This window comes from Schistocerca piceifrons, chromosome 1 (assembly GCF_021461385.2).
Source record: "Schistocerca piceifrons isolate TAMUIC-IGC-003096 chromosome 1, iqSchPice1.1, whole genome shotgun sequence".
Taxonomy (NCBI): domain Eukaryota; kingdom Metazoa; phylum Arthropoda; class Insecta; order Orthoptera; family Acrididae; genus Schistocerca; species Schistocerca piceifrons.
The window spans coordinates 324,883,883-324,905,052 of NC_060138.1; the positions used below are offsets into that span (position 1 = coordinate 324,883,883).

The 21,170-nt window shown below is 40.1% G+C and overlaps 1 protein-coding gene across 5 annotated transcripts in view; it reads right to left on the minus strand.

Annotated features, from left to right (window-relative positions):
* Positions 1–21,170, minus strand: part of LOC124782314 (nicotinate phosphoribosyltransferase) — a 127,889-nt gene that overhangs the window by 64,074 nt on the left and 42,645 nt on the right. For all 5 annotated transcript variants that reach the window (XM_047253929.1, XM_047253928.1, XM_047253932.1 and 2 more), the window contains exons 8-9: positions 6,735–6,875; positions 6,515–6,639 (exon numbers count right to left, since the gene is read on the minus strand). In XM_047253929.1, the coding sequence (XP_047109885.1) occupies positions 6,515–6,639; positions 6,735–6,875 (266 nt within the window). The remainder of the gene's footprint in view (positions 1–6,514; positions 6,640–6,734; positions 6,876–21,170) is intronic.

Genomic DNA, 21,170 nt, shown 5'->3' on the forward strand with positions numbered 1-21,170 from the left:
GGGTGGCAGCTGTCGAACTGGAGGTGGTTGATAGGTTTGATGTGGATGGTGGTGCTGACACAGTCATCCTTGAGGTGGTCAACATCGAGGAAGCTGGCTCATTGGTTTGAGGAGAACTAGGTGAAGTGAAAGTGGGAGAAGGTGTTGAGGTTCTGGAGGAATGTGAATAGGGTGCCCTCACCCTCGGTCCTTGGCAGGAACATGCCATCAATGAATCTGAACCAAGTAAAGGGTTTGGGGTTTTTGTGGATGAGGACATAGTGGGCCATGGCAACTTGAAATGAGGTTGTTCATCTGGACTAAGTTAGGCGCTGGGAAAGGCAGTGTTCAGCAGTGGGAAGGCCACAGGCATTTGGGATGTAAGCATAGAGGGAGGTGGCATCGACAGTGACAAGCAGAGCACCAGGTCATACAGGAATAGAAACTGTAGAGTGTTGATGGGGGGGATAGGTCATGGGTAATATGCTGAAGGTGTTGGGTCACGAGAGCAGAGATTCTCTCAGTTGGACACATTAATCGTTCACAATGAGACTTACTGGGTGGCTGGGTTTATGGACTTATGAAGCATGTAGAGGGTAGGAGTGTGGGGGGATGAGGAGAGAGAGGGACACAGGAGAAATGTTCTGGGATGGGCCTAAGATTCTGAGAAGGCACAGGAAATCTTGTTGGATTTCTGGACTGGGGTCACTGAGAGAAGATCTGAAGGTAGACATATCTGACAGTTGGTACAGTCCCTGTGCCAGGTAATCTCTGTGGTTCATAACGACAGTGCTGGAGCCTTTGTCAGTAGATAGGATTACACGGTTAGGATCAGTTTTTAGATGGTGGAGTGCTGTTTTTTCTGAGGATGTAAGTATGGTTTCCATGTTGAGTTACTAGGAGAATGATGATGAGGGGGATGGGCAAGGTTAAGAAATTCTGGAAAGTTAACAGAGTGATTTTGGGTAGTGGGGGTGGATCACACTTGGATGGAAGACTGAATCCTGACTGACTCATTTCCCTAATCCACTTAACATTGATCAACCCCCAGTGTCACCAAATCACTTCCTTTTAACTCTCCAGAATGTCCTGACCTTGACATCTCGACTGGAACGAATTCTGTGGATATTCCAATGGATAATTGACACAGGGCGGACAGAAAGGGGAAAATCTCATCACGGCTGCCGTCAACTCGACGAACGCTGAGAGACCGTCAAATCTATGACCGCTGAGAGCCGGCAGCTGATGGTGTGGAACAGCATTCAGCCAAAGGCAAAAGATCCAGATTCATAGGTTGTTCGGGGGCAGCTCCTGCTGCCAGAGATCGGCTGCCAGCGGTGCATCTCAGCGACATGGAAAATGGCCACGGCCGGCTGCCGCTGGCTGGCACTGTAGAGGAAACATGCCATGGTGGAGAAGGAGACGAACTTTGTTTCGTATGAGCCAAGTTGGAAGTTGAGATGAGGGAGGAATCTGTGGTTGTGAGGTTGGGGTATGTAACAAATCTTCACGAGCAGGCACCTTTTTTGAAGTCCGGGTGTCCGATTTTTTCTTTGGGGCCCGTGATTTAGCAGGAGCCAATGAGGGGTGAGCCTCAGAGTGAGCAGGTGATAGAGTGGAGGCTGAACGGGTGATCTTTGGACTGGATGATCGGATGACCATGGCGCTGAAGGTGAGATCGCAAGTCTGCGTGGCTACCTCCTTAGTAGGTTGAGGAGATGCAAGGTCAGTGCTATATTTACCCACTGGGAAAAAAGTGGGCTTTCTACTGGCGAATAACTTATGAGCAGCAAATGTAGACACCTTTTCCTTCACTCGGATTTCCTGAATAATTCATTCATCTATCTATGAAATTAGGACAATCACGAGATGAAGCAGCGCGATCACCGATACAGTTGATCCAACGAGGGAATGGGGGTGGACAATCACCCTCATGGGCATCCCTGCCACGTGCAACGCATTTGGCCATATTGGAACATGACTGGCTGGTATTATTAAACCGCCGACACCGAAAGCAATGCATAGGGTTGGGGATGTAAGGACGAGCTGAAATTATCTCATAGCCCGCTTTAATGTTCGATGGAAGTTGAACTCTATCAACTGTCAAGAAGAGAGTACGGATCGGTACCAAGCCCTCGTCAACCCTTTTCATGACTCGATGTAGGGCCATTATGCCCTAGTCAGACAGGTAATTTTGAATGTCCTTGTTGGATAATCCATCGAGTGAACATGTATAAACCACCCCGAGTGATGAATTTAAAGTACAATGCACTTCCACCCAGACAGGGAAGGTGTGTAACAGTGTAGTTCGCAAAATTTTTGTGCCTGGAGGGCACTGACTGTTTCTAACAAGAAGTTGCCATTTCGTAATCAGAAACAAGGCTTTACAGGACCTGCAATTGCATCCACACCTTTCTGAATAATGAAAGGGTTGACTGTGGATAAGTCTTGACTTTGATCAGGGCGAGAAACAACTAGGAACTTTGGCACTGAGGGAAGAATTGTCCGTGGCTGAGACTCTTCTAGCTTTCTCTTGTGGGCAGAAGTTGTATACGTAGAGGAAACCATTGCAAACATATCCCCCATGATTACCGGCGTCTCCGATGGTGGGCACTCCCGCCTTAGGTGATTTTCTACACCTGAGGTCACACCTACCGAGAAACGGACGAAGGGTCGGCACGTTCGGAAGGTACCAGCTCGGGTAATCACCCCTCCCTGGGCCTGACCTCTACCAGGGGGTATGTACGTGTCCTACCTGTCTACCCGGGGCAGGGAAAAACACGTTCCCCCGTCACCGGCTACGTATGGGAACGCGTGGGTTGGCCTTCAGACACGCACAGGGAAGAAAGAGAGAGGAAGGGAGGAACAAAGAAAAGGAAAGAGGAGGGGTCTCAAATGCCGCAGCGGAGAAGAGGGTAAAGAGAAGAGGCAAGGAAAAAGAGGACAGAGGGAGGACAGAGACTTTCCACCATAGATAGCAAAGAAGAGAGACTACGTCTTATGGTCACAAGCGTCCATCTCCAGATGCAGGCACAAAACATACTCCCAAAAAGAGAGAGAAGGGGAAGGGAAGGGGCAGAGGGAGGAGAGGAGGGGGAAGGAGCAGGGATGGGGAGGGATGTGGAAAAGGAAGGTATGCAGCCCGGAAAGGAAGGAGAGCTGCACTAGCTTTGCTCGTAGAGCAAAGACCAGATGGCACACTAAGTCACAGCATCTACTGTAAACACTTGGCTACAGCTGTCATGCCCCTTTACAATGAGAATGTATCCTAAGCACCCCAGTGCACAGAGAATATGAAATCTCCGACTGTGACAGTTCAGCAGCTGAACTGCAGCATTTATAGGCCATGATCCATATGAACGATTATCACAACCACTAGATACAATGTGCCTTAAGCCTGAAAAAGCAGAGACGGCAGCCTGCTGAGGACAAACAGTAGCCGGTTGCAACAGTGATCATCCTGAATGTCTGGAACAAATCAGAGAAATATTCTGAAATGATTTCAAGTGCGTGTTCCACCCACTATCTAAGACAAAAGCCTTACTGGGATGTGACAAGAATGATCTAGGATCTGGAAACCAGGAGTCTACTGCATCCCTTGCCAGTGAGGGAAAATGTATGTAGGTCAGACTATTCAGACGGTACAGGAGAGATGCAAAATGCCACACAGGCAACAAACAGCCAACAAAGTCAACTGTGGCAGAGCACTGCATCTCCCAAGACCTGTCATGATTTACAGCAGCAGCAAACTGTTGCAACAATCCAACACTTTCTAGAATTACATTCCTACAGAGGCTGTAGTAGCTTTCAACTTAGCAAGGTCTAGAACCTAGTCATGAGTATGATCAAAGTACAGAGGCAATCCACATGGAAATCTGCTCCTCCCATTGTAACAACAGTAGATGGGAATGCATTGTTGCCACGCCAGCAGGGACCACATCCAAAGCCGGATGGGGGGCGGGGCGGGAGATGATAAGGCAATGCCCAGCAGAAATCAACCAGTCTTCAGGAAAACCTCAAGATGTCAAGGTCGGCTTGACAAAATATTATGCTTTCTGGATGACGCGCCTGGCTTAATACTTGGGATACAGTCAATCCACTGAATATGCTTTGATTGACTACTTCATCAGTTCTTACTGCCTTTCATCTAAAAGGTGAAACTTGTCTAGAAAGTATGAATTATACTGTAGCAAGAAAATTGTTCAGTTTTAATTTTCTCAGTCATATTAAGGGGCTTGGGGAGGGGGGAGACCAGTGCAGTATGCAAATAATGAACTAACTAATCTGCACTGCCACCAAATGGTCAGCAGAAGTTTTGTCTCTGTTACCTGTTTCCTGCATTTCATAGCAGTGTGTCAACACACTTGAAGTCACACATAACACTCAGGTATGTCTGAAGTATTATACAAACTAAATACATCACACAAAATGCTGGACTTATTTATTTTTACAGTTGTTAATAAACTGCAATTGCATGGGTACCTTTTCAATGCACTATGAGCTGTAAAATGAAACTGGGTGTGATAAAATATAACTTTATTTACTGCATTGGGTTCATATCACTATATAACAGCACTGACGCTGTGATGTTGGTTACCATTTACTGCCATCACAGAAGGCTCTCACAGACATATTCAGTCAGTTCCTCAGTGGTGCAGCCCATTTCAGAGCCTGTATTGAAAGTCATTCTCCTAGTCTACCCATAGGGCAACACTGTCATTCTAGCACTGCCATCGTCAACATTCGCATAGTTTGTCTGAGTACTTTTAGCATTTATGCCTTTGACAGTTTATTTTTCGTTCCATTACTTGCCACTTATAGTGTTGCCATATGATTGCTGAAAGTGTGCTGCACATGACAAAAACATTATCAGCAACAGCAGTGTGCAATACATGCTTTGTCAAATGATCCACTGCCAAACCTGTCAACAATGACTCCTTCAAACCCCACTTCTTAATGGTCTTTCTGTAAATTATCACTCAAGAGCCTCATCACACAAATATTTATGATTCAGTTATTCAGTATGTACATTAAAGGTGAAGTTCCCTGTTCTGGCCAATAACATCATCACTGGGTGTGGTAAGGAGTGGCATGAGGACAGCACACTGCCCTCTCAGCCTTAGGTAGTCTCATGGAGCTGAGTGAACCCCGTATCAGATCTTTTACCAACGAAAAGTCCTTTGCTGGGAATCAAAGCCAGCTCTTCTGCACAGAGGCGGACTATTCAATAAGTAGCCTACTTAGAAAACAAACTATTTGTGTCTTCAAACCGTGGATACAAACATGTCTAAAAATAACAATCCATGTTCTTCCTTCCCTCACTTGACAGCCTCTGTCTGTGCAAATATTAGAATGTTGTGTGCAGTAAGATAAGCTGACTCGTGGTACAGCATATATCTTTATTATTGTGCACATTACAGCTTCTTCCCATTCAGTTATGAGAAAATGGCTTCCATATGTCTCTGTGTAATCAATTATTAACATAATGTGATAGGTACAGTTTAATCAGCTTTTGTACATAAAATGAGAGCGTATTATTACAATTCATTGCTCAATATGTGCTGCATACAGAGAAAAGAGTAACAGCTGCAAGCACTAAACACATTCTCAAGTGATTCACAGCTAAAGATTTGGGACGCAGATATAAGGCTTTGAATTGATTATCTTAAAACAACAACAACAACATACAACAACAACAACAACAACAACAACAACATACGCTACCAACTGTGCTGATTCCAAAGACATGTATCCAGGTTAAACGTAAAAGTACAAGCAATATTATGAAAAGGATAGTTGGTACTCACCATATAGCGGAGACGCTGAGTCGCAGATAGGCACAACAAAAAGACTGTCACAAAATAAGTTTTCGACGAACAAGGCCTTTGTCGGAAATAGATGACACACTCACGCAAACGCAACTTTCACAATTGACTGCAGTCTCTGACAGCTGAAGCCACAGTGTGTGGTTTCAGCTGCCAGACTCTGCAGTCGTCGTCGTCTCTCTCTCTCTCTCTCTCTCTCTCTCTCTCTCTCTCTCTCTCTGTGTGTGTGTGTGTGTGTGTGTGTGTGTGTGTGTGTGTGTGTGTGTGTTTTGACAAAGCCTTGTTGGCCAAAAGCTTATTTTTTCGCAGTCTTTTTGATGTGCCTATCTGCGACTCAGCATCTCCACTATATGGTGAATAGCAACTAGCCTATTCATAATATTGTTACATTCCATCCTGGATTTTTCACTGTTTAAGAGTGCAAACATATCTTCTTAGGCATTCCATTGATGCATAACAATGAGCAGCCTCACACAGCCAAAAGCGTTATAACAATAATTTCAGTAGTGTTAATGGAAGGTGTTCTCTCCTGTGGCGAGGGTAAGTTTGCAGCCTGACACAACACACAGACTAACTCTGGCAAGTAGTCTAGAACTTTCCCTAATACACAAACACAAAACAACGATATATTTAAATCAAAATTTGTGAATATTTACCTCATTACCCAATAAAAAATTAAAATGCAGTTTTGCAAAAGAAAATATACGGACCTAAATGGGTTCCAATACCAAAGCAGTCTATCTTGTGGTCTTGCTCATTGAGACTTAAAATGGTTTCTTCATTGATGTCATTTGAAGCAACAATCATAAGTTCTGCAAACCATGGGAGATGCAGGCTGAAACCATGAACTCAATTAATTGCACGTAGCACGTAACAAACTGTTATGAATATCCAAAAAAGAAGACACCAAAAGACTCAATACATTCTTACTTTTGAGCTACAGTTTCAAAAATTTCTCTTGCTTTATTGGAAAGGTAGGCTAAATCCCCGCTGTCAATCCGAATGCCTTGTGCACGATATCCCAAGTCATTCATAGCCAGTGCAACAGCACAGAAATTTAGTAGTCCACTCCTAAAAACAGACAATTCAAAATTAGAATTTGTATCAGAAAAGTCTCAAGTTAATTATATGAGTCAACAAACACAAACATTTCATTTTTTAATAATGTTTTTGAAACTAAAATCATGACTACAATGAAAACTGGTTTTAACATTTCACAACTAACAACAATTGAGATGCATACTGAAAGTACTGCTACCAATGAATTCAGCGTAGAATACATATTGAGTATGAATGACTGTTTTTTTTTCTCAAATGCATTTTTAGCCAATAACAATGCACCCAGTAAAAATTGTATGGAGAAAGTCTCCAGCAAATACAAAAAACAAGTGTACAACTGATGAAGATGAACTCTGCCAAGCAGAAGTAAATAAATAGAAATTGGGACAACAAAAAACTTTACATTACACAGGCAATTTCCATTTTAAATAAATAGAGGCTGAAAACTGATCTTAATAGAATTGGTAGATTGACAAAGGAACTAGAACCAAGAGAACTATTTTTTTTTTTCTTCACAGATCCTGTGTTATCTTATAGATGCACATTTTGAGGTATAGAAAGGGAACAAAAGCCACTCTTGAGCCACCTTAGTCTGACTTGGAAATACTCATTAGATTGAAGAAGGGAACATATCCAAACTCTTGAGTATGTTCGTCCTCAACTCTGTGATCACGCTAACAGCTGGTATTCATATCTGCTGTTCAGCTGCTTAACCCTTTCACTGCTCCAGACGTAAATATAAGCTAATCGTTTCAGTGCTCCAGACATATATATACTATTTGCTATAAAAAATGCTTACAGTGGTTCCCTGGTACAGTCGTATAGTTATGTATAACGCCGACAATCGGGCCAGCGAGTCGGAAGTAATTGTTGCGCAAGTATGCAGTTTAATTGTTGGGATACTAGGAAATACCTGAACAACTATTGAATGCTGAATTCTCTTTCTGCTGAGTTCATTCGTATCGCTATATTACCTAGTTTGTGTGCGGCCGTTTACGCATTACCGAATTAAACGGACGCGAAGTTACCGTCCGTTTACAGACGATGAGCTACTGAGTATTCTAAACCAAAGTGACGACAAGGACATCATCATGCCCAATCCAGCTGATTATGGGTGGACAGATAATGACGACGGCGAGCTGGCAGATAAATCTGTCACCAGAAATATAAAAAATATTTGTGAACCAACAAACGTTGAACCAGTAAATGCAGATCCAGATTTTGATGTTATAGTCGATTCTTTCTCCGATTCCGAAGAAGAGGCTGAGCGTATGCCTGAAAAATCTCCTAAGAGACACAAAACAGTTTATTTTAGATGGAAAGACTCTGATTTGGACCCTAAAGTGTATAATTTCGATAACAGTGGTTCTGGTTGCAAAATCGTCAATTTAGATGACTTGTGTACTGTATACGACTGCTTCCAAGTTTTTTTTAGCCAAGAAATTGTGAGCTACAGAGCTGAACTATGTAATTTATATTATGAACACCTTTGCAATGATGCCAGTGAAAAATCAAGACTGTGACGTTGGAAAAACACAAACAGTGACGAAGTTTACTGTTTCCTTGCTGTGAATTTTCTGATGGCTCAAGTGAGAAAAAATGAAATAAACAGTTATTGGACCAACGATCAGTTACTGTCTACTCCAATGTTTGCGCAAATCATGCCAAGAGATAGATATCTTCTGTTACTTAGAATGTTACATTTTGCTGATAACAGTAAGGACCCTGGAGATGACAAAATCTGGAAATTACATCAAATTGTGGATCACTTGAGAAAAGTATTTCCAGGTGCTTTCTATCCTTTTAAAAATTTGTGCATTGACGAAAGTTTAGTTCTCTTCAAAGGTAGTGTCTTCTTCAAGCAGTACATTCCTTCCAAACGCCACAGATTTGGTGTAAAACTTTTTGTGTTAAGTGATTGTGAAACTGGTTATATCCTTGACTTTATTATTTATGTGGGTGCAGCAACAGACGTAAAAAAAAAAAGAAACTGACTTTGGTGTAAATGTTAGAATATCTGGAAGCATTGTTCTCACTTTACTTGAACATTACCTTGGTAAAGGTCACACATTATATGTTGACAATTGGTACACTAGCCCAACATTATTTTCTTATTTGCATGACAGAGTGACTAATCCCTGTGGACCTGTGAGAACAAACTGCAAAGGCATGCCTGCTTTATCAAAAAAACTTAGAAAAGGCGAGATCGAGTTTAAGTCAACAGATAAACTTCTTGTTCTGAAGTGGCAAGACAAGCAGGAAGTTAGGATGCTTTCAACTCTTCATACAAGCGAAATTACAGCGACTGACAAAACTGACAGAACCACGAATGAACCAAAAACAAAACCAGCTTGCATCGTAAGCTACACTGACAATATGGGGGCCATCGACAGGAGCGACATGATGTTAAGTTCAGTAGAATGTGTACGAAAAACTGTAAAATGGTATAAAAAAGTATTTTTTCGATTGGTGGATCTGTCTCTGCTCAATGCACATACATTATATGAAACTCAAACGGGACGAAATATTTCAGTATCTGATTTTCAACAGAAACTTATCAAGGAGATCCTAGAGATTCACCACCTACCGCAAACAGAGGGACGTCGTGGAAGGAGATCGGCTGATGGTGACAATCCCTTACGCCTAACGGAGCGCCACTTTATCTCGCTAATCCCAGGAACTTCAAAGAAGAAGGCCGCCCAGAGAATGTGTATTGTATGTGCAAAACATGATAAACGAAGTGACACAAGATACATTTGTGTAAAATGTAATGTGCCTTTATGTTTGAATTTTTGTTTTGAGAAATACCACACTTTCAAGTATTACTAATGTAATATGTTTTGTGTTCTTTTCTCCTAATAAAGTACTTTTTTTGAACAAAATTAGACTTTCTGGACAAAGATTTTAAAAAAGGAAACGATTTACACCAACAATATTGGATTTTGCGTCTCATTTTTATCTCAATAATAACGGTAGAATGCTACAGTCATATATATACGCACCGGGTGAAAATAACGCGCACAGAGCGGGAGCCGCTGAGAGTAAATGCGCAGTGATAGGGTTAAAACCTTGCGTCTGTAGTGGATCAGGGTATTCTTTCATGTTTAATTCTGATGTCCGAGTATAGATATTCTTCGTTAATGGTAAATGAATAACAGTTATTAACATAATAACTATTCGAGATGTTTTACAAGCATGTTGGTCTGGCACTTCTGATGTGATGGCGTGTTTTCGGTTGCAGCCTTAAAGATTCAATTGTTTGGTGTTGAGGTTACTGCTACAATGTCACATCTGAAAGTGATACGACTCTATTACAGCAAAGAAGAAGAAAGGTATTTGTCATCCAGAAACATAAAATTATGAAGTGCAGCAAAACAAACCACTTCACTGTGATGAGTATATGAGCATTAGGACAGGTGTAACATCATCATCATCTCAGACCAATAATAGTGGTGTTAGTTTTGTAAACATAAATGTACTGAAAGGTTAAATGTACATGAGAAGGGACTTTATATCTAAAAACACAGATGATGTGACTTACCAAACGAAAGTGCTGGCAGGTTGATAGACACACAAACAAACACAAACATACACACAAAATTCAAGCTTTCGCAACAAACTGTTGCCTCATCAGGAAAGAGGGAAGGAGAGGGAAAGACGAAAGGATGTGGGTTTTAAGGGAGAGGGTAAGGAGTCATTCCAATCCTGGGAGCGGAAAGACTTACCTTAGGAGGAAAAAAGGACAGGTATACACGCGCGAGCAGCACGCACACACACACACACACACACACACACACACACACACACACACACACACACACACATATATATCTCTTTGCCTTTACAAATGTCTGCTTGTGTCTGTGTATGTGCGGATGGATATGCGCGCGCGAGTGTATACCTGTCCTTTTTTCCTCCTAAGGTAAGTCTTTCCGCTCCCGGGATTGGAATGATTCCTTACCCTCTCCCTTAAAACCCACATCCTTTCGTCTTTCCCTCTCCTTCCCTCTTTCCTGATGAGGAAACAGTTTGTTGCGAAAGCTTGAATTTCGTGTGTATGTTTGTGTGTCTATCGACCTGCCAGCACTTTCGTTCGGTAAGTCACATCATCTGTGTTTTTAGATATATTTTTCCCACGTGGAATGTTTCCCTCTATTATATTCAATGAGAAGGAACTTTGTTTTATGTGCATTCTAAAAATGAGTAGGACACATTCTTAATTTGACTGATTGATCGGAAATCAACATTACAGAGGTAATCTCAAAGAGAAGAACCACTGAAACACGTTAGCATTTTTTATCATGTAATGAAAGGCAATGCATGTATGACTGGGTGTAAAAATGCATTTAGTGTTGTGTACTGAACAAAGAGTAAAGCAATCTTTCAATTGATATTAATAGCAGCAAACCAGGTTCCTGTGGATAATATATGCAAGCACGGACTTTGCAGTAATGCAATATAGAACATTTGTGCTTTTATAGATGAACTGATTAACAAATTTCCTGCTAACGAAACACACTACAGGAATCAGAATAGAAAGTATTTGAGTGCTGCACTTCACACCAAAACCATGTACAACCTCTTTTTAATAGAAATCCAGTTCTTTCCAAGGAAATAAACTATAACTTTTGAAGAAAAATTATGATTATACATCTGGGGGTCCTCAAATCGATGTCTATAATACTCACGAGAACAAGTGTGAAGGTAAAAAGTGATGACACAAAGGTTGGAGCACTTATCTGACCATATGCAAAACCTCTCTTTACTGGAATTGCCCGTTCAGGAAATTTTCTATCAGAGGAAACTCTGGTTATATGTATTCTGCATACACAATATGAAATCAGATTCTGCTGATCTATATGTTTATCTGGAAGGAGGAGTTAAACATCGACCCAATGAAGTCTGTAGCATGTGTGGTTGAATATAACTTGGATGCTGAGATTAAAGACCTTTATCTTTTCAGTGACACCTGTGGAGTTCAAACTGCAACAAAACTTTAGAACACTTTCTCCTTCAATAGGTAGCTAATGGATGATATTACAAAGATTGATCAGTGCTTCCTGTTGCAAGGTGTAACAACCCTAGGGTAATTTTCTCTCTTCCAAATTGACTCTATTGATGTCGGCCTCAATGCTAATGAATCTCTCGATACCACTTTTTGTCAATACTCGTGTAATTCTCAGCTTTTTTTGAGGTGCTACTTTTTACTGGATTTATTCATTACTCCTATTCCTTTAACCAACTGGATAGTTATGAAAATATTCAGTATGCTTTCTGTACGTCCTCATTTTTTTGTACATCCTCATTTTTCATTTCCAAATACAGGCAGTTAGAATACTTCTTGCCTAAAGGTTATTTAACCGCATCTGGTGCCGTGAAAAAATTTCCTTGCTGCAAAAAGACAAAACAGAAGTGCCTCACATTCCAACAGTTTTTTTCACTGCACCAGATGCGGTTAAATAACCTTTAGGCAAGAAATATTCTAACTGCCTGTATTTGGAAATTGAAAATGAGGATGTTTCCGAGGACTTCGGAATTTTATTTTTAGAACTTTGGCCACCAGTTCTTAAAATACAGGATACTTGTACAATGGAAGAACTCCAATACAAGACAAGCACATCCAGGATGTATGCCACACACATTCTATATATGTAAATACAGACCATTTTATGGGGTGGTATTGAGAGAGCAACAAGAGCTACTGCTGAGAACGATGAAGGTGAAGGACGGTAATGATAATTGGAGTAAATTTTGTCGATAATATTTTCAAACCCTGTGAGTAACATAGATATTTCTAGTACATTCCTTTCCACCCGAAGATAAAAATTCTTGAACTTTTATCTAATATGTACCAATTTCCATATATTATGACCCATAGAATCAAGTAAAAATACTAATAAAATTTGCCTTTCGATAGATTGTTCAAGAAGTCACTAGCATTATTGTGCTACTCAACTTTAAATCTTGTAAAAAATAATGCATGTTTTAGACACCTTACATATGTTAGATGAAATATTCTATCTAAAATAATGCAGGAATTCCCTTAAACTAATGAAATGTAGGATCTGGATGATGCATGGCTTTGTCTTCTTACTGAAGTTTGAAATGATCTGCTGCGTTATGCTCTGGTGGTCAGAATGTAAAACAAAACAGCTGCCAAACAGAAGCTGGTAATTCTAAAAATTATTGCAGTCTGGAGGGATGCAGAAAAGTGATGTAACTAAACCAGGACAAATTTAAAACCAAACCAGCATGATTGTGTGGGGCAGGGTGGAAAGAATTAAGTTGGATTATGAATGTTTTGTGAAAATATAATTATTTCTGATTTTGTAATAAGTTTTAATGCCCAAATCATAATCAGTTTGAAGATAGGAACAAATCCTCGGTTTTTAATATTATGATGCACCCTTCAGGACAGTCCAACTCATCTGTGCAAGGTAAATGAGATAGGAGGTTAAAGTAAATAATATCATATTCCTGTTTGTTTAAGGAGAAGGTTTCTTTTATTTCACCACAAAAGGATGCTTTGGATTCGTTCCCATCTTCAAACTACTGATTCAACTACTGAGCGAAACCATCTAAGCGTAAACTCCTGATATTAGGTTTTTTTTTTTTTTAAATGAAGACTGTACATCAATCTTTGTCAACTCAAATGCAGAATATTACCCTTCCACATGTATAACAACAACCATGGAGTAATTAAGGGTGTCACACCTAACTCTACCACCTCAAATATCTCTGAAACAACAATAGACATTAAAAAACGGTTTCAACCAGCACGAACATATGACAGGATCTCAGGAAACCAAATACTATCTTCAACACAAATTTGTGTATTTTCAAATGGAAACCCCCTATTATTTTTATGCAATAAATAGCATTAAAAATCACAAAAATAATGGCGTTGGTTGCATCGTAATACATCAGTTACATCTGGAGAAACTGCAAAGCAAAGTTGATGCTTGAAATAAATGAAGCACGCGTCCTTAGGCTCAAGTGTGCACCTCATCCTGCCAGAAATCGTGATGTGATTGACGTACTACGTCAGTGGAGTGTTAATGTAGGGTGTGGTGTTGTGTGACAAAACACCACTGGCCCATATTTCATTGATGGAACTCCTAAAGGGGGATATTTAGCCCCTTCTTGACCTGTATATTACTTGAACCATCCACCTCTTATAATGTGTCAAATAATACGGTATCAAACCGATGGATTTCCTCTGCATAATGTTTATTGTTGCGAAATGACAACTATAGGTACAATTAGTAGTAACACACTTGGTTTCATGCTTCGAAACCTCGTAAGTTCTGAAATATGTGGCTTGTAAAGGATAGCAACAGCATCACAGTTTCTGGCGTAATGCATTGCATGTAGTACTCTGCTCAGAGCAGTGGTTGCCTGCACTGGTGCCTGTATCCTTATTACATTTGCCATCATCTAGTCGATATGTCAGTCTTCAGTAATGAAGAAAAACTAGATACTATTTTAATTTATGACAAATGTCACAGAAATGCAACTGCAGCTGGGAAACTGCATGCTGAATGCTACCCAGATCGGTAACTGCACGAAGTGTAGGAATAAGCCACAGTAGTGTGTGCAGAATTTTGCATCAGCATCGGTTTCATCCGTTCCATATCTCACTGCACCAAGAACTGTACGGGAATGACCTTGATTCCCGCATTGCATTCTGTCGTTTTGCACTTCAGTAGTTGTAAAGTAATCTAGTATTCCTAAGCAATACATTGTTTACAGACGAGGCTTCATTTACAAATCATGGAAATGTGAATCTGTGGAGCATGCACTGCAGGTCCATGCAAAATCCCCACTAAATTCGCCAAGTTGCTCATCAATGACAGTGGCGTGTCAATGTTTGGCACAGTATCATTGCTAACTGTATTGTAGGTTCTTATTTTTACCGTGGAACATTGAATGGACAGAGAATTGCATCATTTCATCAACACACACTAGCGCTCCCCATGGAGGATCTAGAATTGGAAACCCGTCTATCAGTGTGGTTCTAACATGATGGATGTCCCGCACACAATGCAAAAGTTGCCAGAGACATTCTAGATGTGACATTTCCAAATAGGTGGATGGGCGGGGAGGTACTGTGCAATGGCCAGCACGGTTCCCTGACTTGACGCCATTTTTGACTTCTTTCTTTGGGGCGGAGTGAGAGACAGTGTATCAAGAACCCTCAATGACAGTAGAGGATATGCAACATCATGTTACTACGGCGCGTGCAACAATATCTGTAGAAACTCTACAATCTGTGCAACACTCTCTCGTTACCCATCTGCAAATGTGTATCGATGCAAACAAAGGGCATTTCGAACATATGTTAACGTGACACAGTTTCACTGCTGGACATAATGCACAACAATACAGTTTCTGATGGTGACAGGAAACTAGTAAATGTGTTTAGCACAGTGAATTTAAGTTTGTTATCTCTAAATGTAGCTCTAGTTGTCATTTCGCTAGAATAAACATACATCTACAATTTGAAAAATGTAACTTTGAGTTGGACGTGTTACTTGTTTATTTTTGTGGATTGTGCATACCTTCCCATTCCGTGAACCCAACACAGGCAGCGTGAGGTGCACACTCAGAGTCTCAGGACATGCGCTAGCTGTGCGCTTCATTTATTTCAAGTGTCAACTTCGCTTTGCAATTTCTCAGGATGTAACTGACGTATTGCGATGCAACCAATGCCATTATTTTGTAATTTTTCATGCTATAGATTGCATATGAAATAATAGGGGGCGTCCATTTAAAAATACACAAGTTTGTGTTGAAAATAGTATTTGTTTACATTTTAAAATTTCGCATAGTATTTGGTTTGCTAAGCCCCTGATGTACATTCGTGCTGGTGAAAACCGTTTCTGAATATATATTGTTGTTCCAGAAATATTTGAGGTGGCAGATGGTTCAAATGGCTCTGAGCACTATGGGACTTAACATCTGAGGTCATCAGTCCCCTAGAACTTTTAGAACTACTTAAACCTAACTAACCTAAGGACATCACACACATCCATGCCTGAGGCAGGATTTGAACCTGCGACCGTAGCAGTCGCGCGGTTCCAGACTGAAGCGCCTAGAACCGCTCGGCCACCACGGCCAGTGAGGTGGCAGAGTTAGTTGAGACACCCTGTATATACAAATTAATGATTTGCCTCAGTTTTGTAAGTGTTCAATGAGATTCACAAAATGGCATGCGATCTCTGGACCACGAAGATACATAATTTACACGAGGGAGGGGGGGGAGCACTAAGTTAAGGAAGTGTCATGAAAAAGTAATATCTAACATACTGAATATCTTAGTTAGAATGCCAATAAAGATTTTCAAAAAAATGTATTGTGTTGCACACAATGGTGCAGCAATGAGATAAACACACAACACCATTATTCAAGTGAGAAATCACTTCCTGTAGAAAGAAATGGAAGGAGACTGGACAAAGGCGAATTCCGCCAAGCAGATATATTCCCAAGAGAAGATACTGAAAACACTGTTCTGCGTGGAGTATACTACCAGAGTGCTATTTTATCTTATGGTATGGTGTTGGATAACTTAACACAGTTTCACACAAAATTTATATGTACAATTGGGAAAAAGAGCTCAACTTCAAAAAATGATTGCAAATACCATGAAACAAGTTATTGTCACAAAGTAACAGGATGGTGTTACTTGTACTCTAACTCGGCACAGTGTGGATGTCATTCACTCCCTATCCTGATCCCCCCCTCCCTCCCCCCCTACCACTGGACTTAACCATTTACGAGTTGCTCCAACAGTTATGTGCATGCATGGACCTGTGCTAGCTCATGTAATACTGACTCCTCATCTACTGCCCATCACATTTCTCACCACTGACCACTTCCTGTACCATATGACTGTGCACTAACAAGAAATATAAGATGATGAAAGCTGAGCTACAATCATCGATACTACTGTTTACAACTTTGTCCTTCACAATGTCCTAGTCTCACTTATCTATATGGCTAATTTCATATAAATGGTACACATATTTCTCTAATATGTACAGTAATATACATTTGTGTGCAACATTTTCATTGGGAGTTACAGCACATGAGAGACTTTATAAGCTTTGGAATTCATCTAATTGCTCTCTCTTGCTGATATTCTCTATTATACACAATAAAGACGATATTACAGAAAACGACTAAACTGTTTTCCCTATGCTGTAGGCGAACATTTATGCACACAGGCAAGCATGCAAGCAAACGCTGACAATTACACTCAATAGCCTTATAAGCATTTCAACACCACAAGGGACTTTCATTTTTTGTATTACATTCAAATACTAGAATCATATACACACATCCTACATGTGAGTTTGCAAGAGGTCAAAATAAACACTTAACTGTCTTCATCATTAAACTGTCATTTGCTCTAAAAACAGTCATTTAACAAGTGTGGCCTTTCATTTGTATCTCTGAGAGATTTCCATTTCTGATCTTCCTCTAGTACACTTAAATATGAACCTTAAAAAAGGAATAGATACTTTACTATGGATAAACAACTATTTACATCACAATGAATACAAAACAAACAAGAAAAACCATCAAAAATATATCTGAAGCATGTTGGCACAACTGAAGAACAATTAGTCATCAGATGAAAAATAATTGAGAAAAAATAATATTTTAATAATTACAAATTGTGCGATTTTCACTGTGTACACAAAAGTTTACATGGTGTGTAAAAGAGTGATGACTTTCACATGCTTAAGAAAGTGACACATTCAAGGCAACTTTGCCAGTGCCAACAATAAACTGCTGTTCCTGATACAAGTCTTGATTGTTCAGGCTCGTTATTTTTATTTTGACTAGATGATTAAACTATGTTATGGTGTTAACAGTTTGCTGCATTCAAGAGATATGACAGTAATAGCTCTTATTATGCCATTCAAATCACCACACCAATCAGCTACATACCCCAAATCAAAATCTTTAGTTGGTACTCTGTGAAAGCTTAAAATTTTGTGAATTATTCATACTTTTACAATATCAAAGTAACTGCTATCTGCAGAATATTTTTTCCATGTTTTTATGCAATGTTGAGATCGGAAAAATTCATAATAAAATCTATTCCTTGTCCTTTACAGCATTTTCACTATGCCAATGTGCATCTCAAAGTCACAGCTTCGTCAGTAGGGCTTCAATAGTTTTTCCAAGTACTTTCATTTCCATGTCAACACACCAGGAAGTTACAATGCATTGTTAATTTCGGTTTGCGAAATTCTGATGGAAAATTATTTAATTAAAATTTATAGTACAGCTGCAAACTGTGACACTATGTTTTACATATTACAAGCTTTAACAAAAATCTACATATATTCTACCATAATCTTTACACAGTTCACGACAACACTGTCAATCACAATTAAGAATACACTGTAACTCCTACGAACCACATTTTTGGCATGTTGACATCATTATAAATGTTCTTGCATAATGACTGGGCCATGATGATGAAGCTATAACTTTGTGAAATGAAGACTGGTATAGTAAAAATTTTATAAAAGACAGCAGGAACATTTTATTACTACATTTTCCATTTATTTCACTCATTTGGTTTGCCAAGAATAGTAACTAAGGCTACCATCGAAGATATGTTCCCTGACTGCAATGTTTTGTTGGTGGTAGTGACACATTTGTGGCAGAATGATTTTGCAAAAGGAGAGGAGAACTGCAACAGCTACCATCAAATGCCAGACAATCTAAAAACCTTACATTGGGCTGAAATGCACAATCATTTCTTTGACAGCTAGGTCACCATTTACACATTTATTCAAGACAAATCCACAAAATTTTATGAAACAACACAAACTTCGACCCATTTCTCATTCAAAATTTAAGAAACAAACCATCAGAAGCTTCTCACAAATGCCCAAAATTAACCCTTACACACTTCTTTAGGGACCAGTAACACGTACATGAAACACCAAACACAAGCTTACACACAGAAAACACACACATAATCCCAATCCCTCAACTTCATGTAAACCCCTAACGCATTCTGAAGTCAGATGGGCACAGCCCAGTGATACTTCATATGAAAGCAAAAAATCCATAGCCTTGTCGAGAGGTAGGTAATTCCATGCTTTAATTAATGCAAGAGTTATGGGTTGGCATAAAGCTCTGTAATACCTTCTTATTATAAGAAGACCACTTACTGTTAAATTTTAATCCTTAAATTCATTTCCTTTCATCCTGCCCTCTTGTTTCCCTCACCATCATATGCTGGGTGACTTTCTTTTTATCCCCGTTATTTCCCCCAACTATTGTTTCTCTTTCAAAGGAAGAATAAAACATTGGTTATTCTTAAGATGAGTGTTACAATCAGTTTTTGCAGGTATATTACCATTCTTCCGGTACCAGGTACAAGTTACTTTCTAATTTATTTGGTAGTAAGTCAGTTCTCAGGATTTTTTTTTAATAATCATCCTTTTTATTACTTACAAGAATGTCGCGTGACTTTTGGAACCAAAAACACATTACAATGGACAGTGTATGGTCAATACAAAAAAATTTAGAATGAGGCAGCAATTTCCCAAAATTTATAGAAAATACATATCCTATACTAATTCTATTAATTCGAAACAAATTTATTGCAGTCTGTTGAACAAAGTTGAACCAAATAAGCCCTCGGGCACAATTTTTAGCCTTTTTGACTAAAGACTAAAATTTGTGACCGAGGACTTATTTAGTTCAACTTTGAGTAGAACTGAGCTTCGAAGACAGGTGCAGGTACATTGTTTCACACTGCCTCAGTTCTATGACCCAGTTCTTCCAATGATACTGGTTGATGAGGGGTGGTGTACCAATCACTGGGCAACCCAAATTCATGTTTTTAATGGCCAACACATCTGGAGAACATGCCAGTAACTGCATCAGTTGAACGCCCTTACCAAAGTCAGTCAGGACAGTACAGGCAACATGTTTTGTTGCATTGTGGTGACCTCAGAGACAGGTAATAGCCACCAGTTCACTTAGCCAATAAATGTGGACAGCTGCCTTTACATTTCTGACATGTTAAGCGAACTGGTAGTGATCATTTCGTGTATCTGATGGTATCCCCATACAATCACACTCAGCTGTCCGCCCCGATAGCTGAATGGTCAGCATGACAGACTGCCATCCTAAGGGGCCTGGGTTCAATTCCCAGCTGGGTCGGGGATTTTCTCCACTCAGGGACTGGGTTTTGTGTTGTCTTCATCATCATTTCATCCCCATCTGGCACACAGGTCATCCAATGTGGTGTTGAATGTAGTAAGAACTGCACCAAGGCGGGGGGACCTACCTGTAAGGGGCTGCCCGGCCAATGATGCCAAACACTCATTTCATTTTCCATTGCACTCAGTGCTGGGCCTGTGTGATGACTGTGAATGTTATCTGCCATCATTTGCTCTCCCAGGTGATTCCATGCACAGGTACATCCCTAATAATGCTGTACACAGAACTGAGACTCATCTGACAAGATGACACAGTCCAGTGTCATCATTGGGCGCACCACTGTTGGCATGTCTCTCTCTGCCATGTCCAAAAGTTATCTATGATTTCAATCTTGTGCATTTACTTTTTCACCACTCAATGCCTCAATTAATGGCAAATAGCTACTCTTAACCTTCCATTGTCTGTACTCTGTCCAGGACTTTTCTTATCGTATTAATAATGCAACAAAATCATCTATGCAACACCATTTAAATAGGTCAGTTCTTTCCGAATCACAACAACATAGATACAGGTTAGATTTCTCTCTCCAAAAGTCACTGCCAATCCACAACAAATTATGATGGAAACAATTCTTGGTTGGTTGGTTTGAGGATTAAAGGGACCAAACTGCAGAGGTCATCGGTCCCTTGTTTCATAAACACACGGAGCGCAGGGAAACCATCCATTAGTCATTCGAAGCACAAGATAAAAATTCCAGGGGAAGAAAATCCCCAAGGTCAATAATAAAGAAACATGGAAAACGGAGCACAGCAACAAAAAGAACACAGAGAAGAAAGGCAGAAGGAAGTAAAACTGTACAGCAGAGGACTGAGGCTGGCTGATCACGAAAATAAGAGGATGAGCCAGCCACCCTGCAACACATTAAAACCTCCTGCCTGAAAGTTTAGGGTGGAGTCGGATGACAACACAAAACTAAGTAAAATATACAGCACAAAAGAGGGTGACGCAATAAAATTAGAGGGACCTATAAAACCCACTTGCTCGAATAAAACTTAAAACACGATCTGCCATAGAGACATCGTCACCTAAAAGAGATGATAAACCATCTAG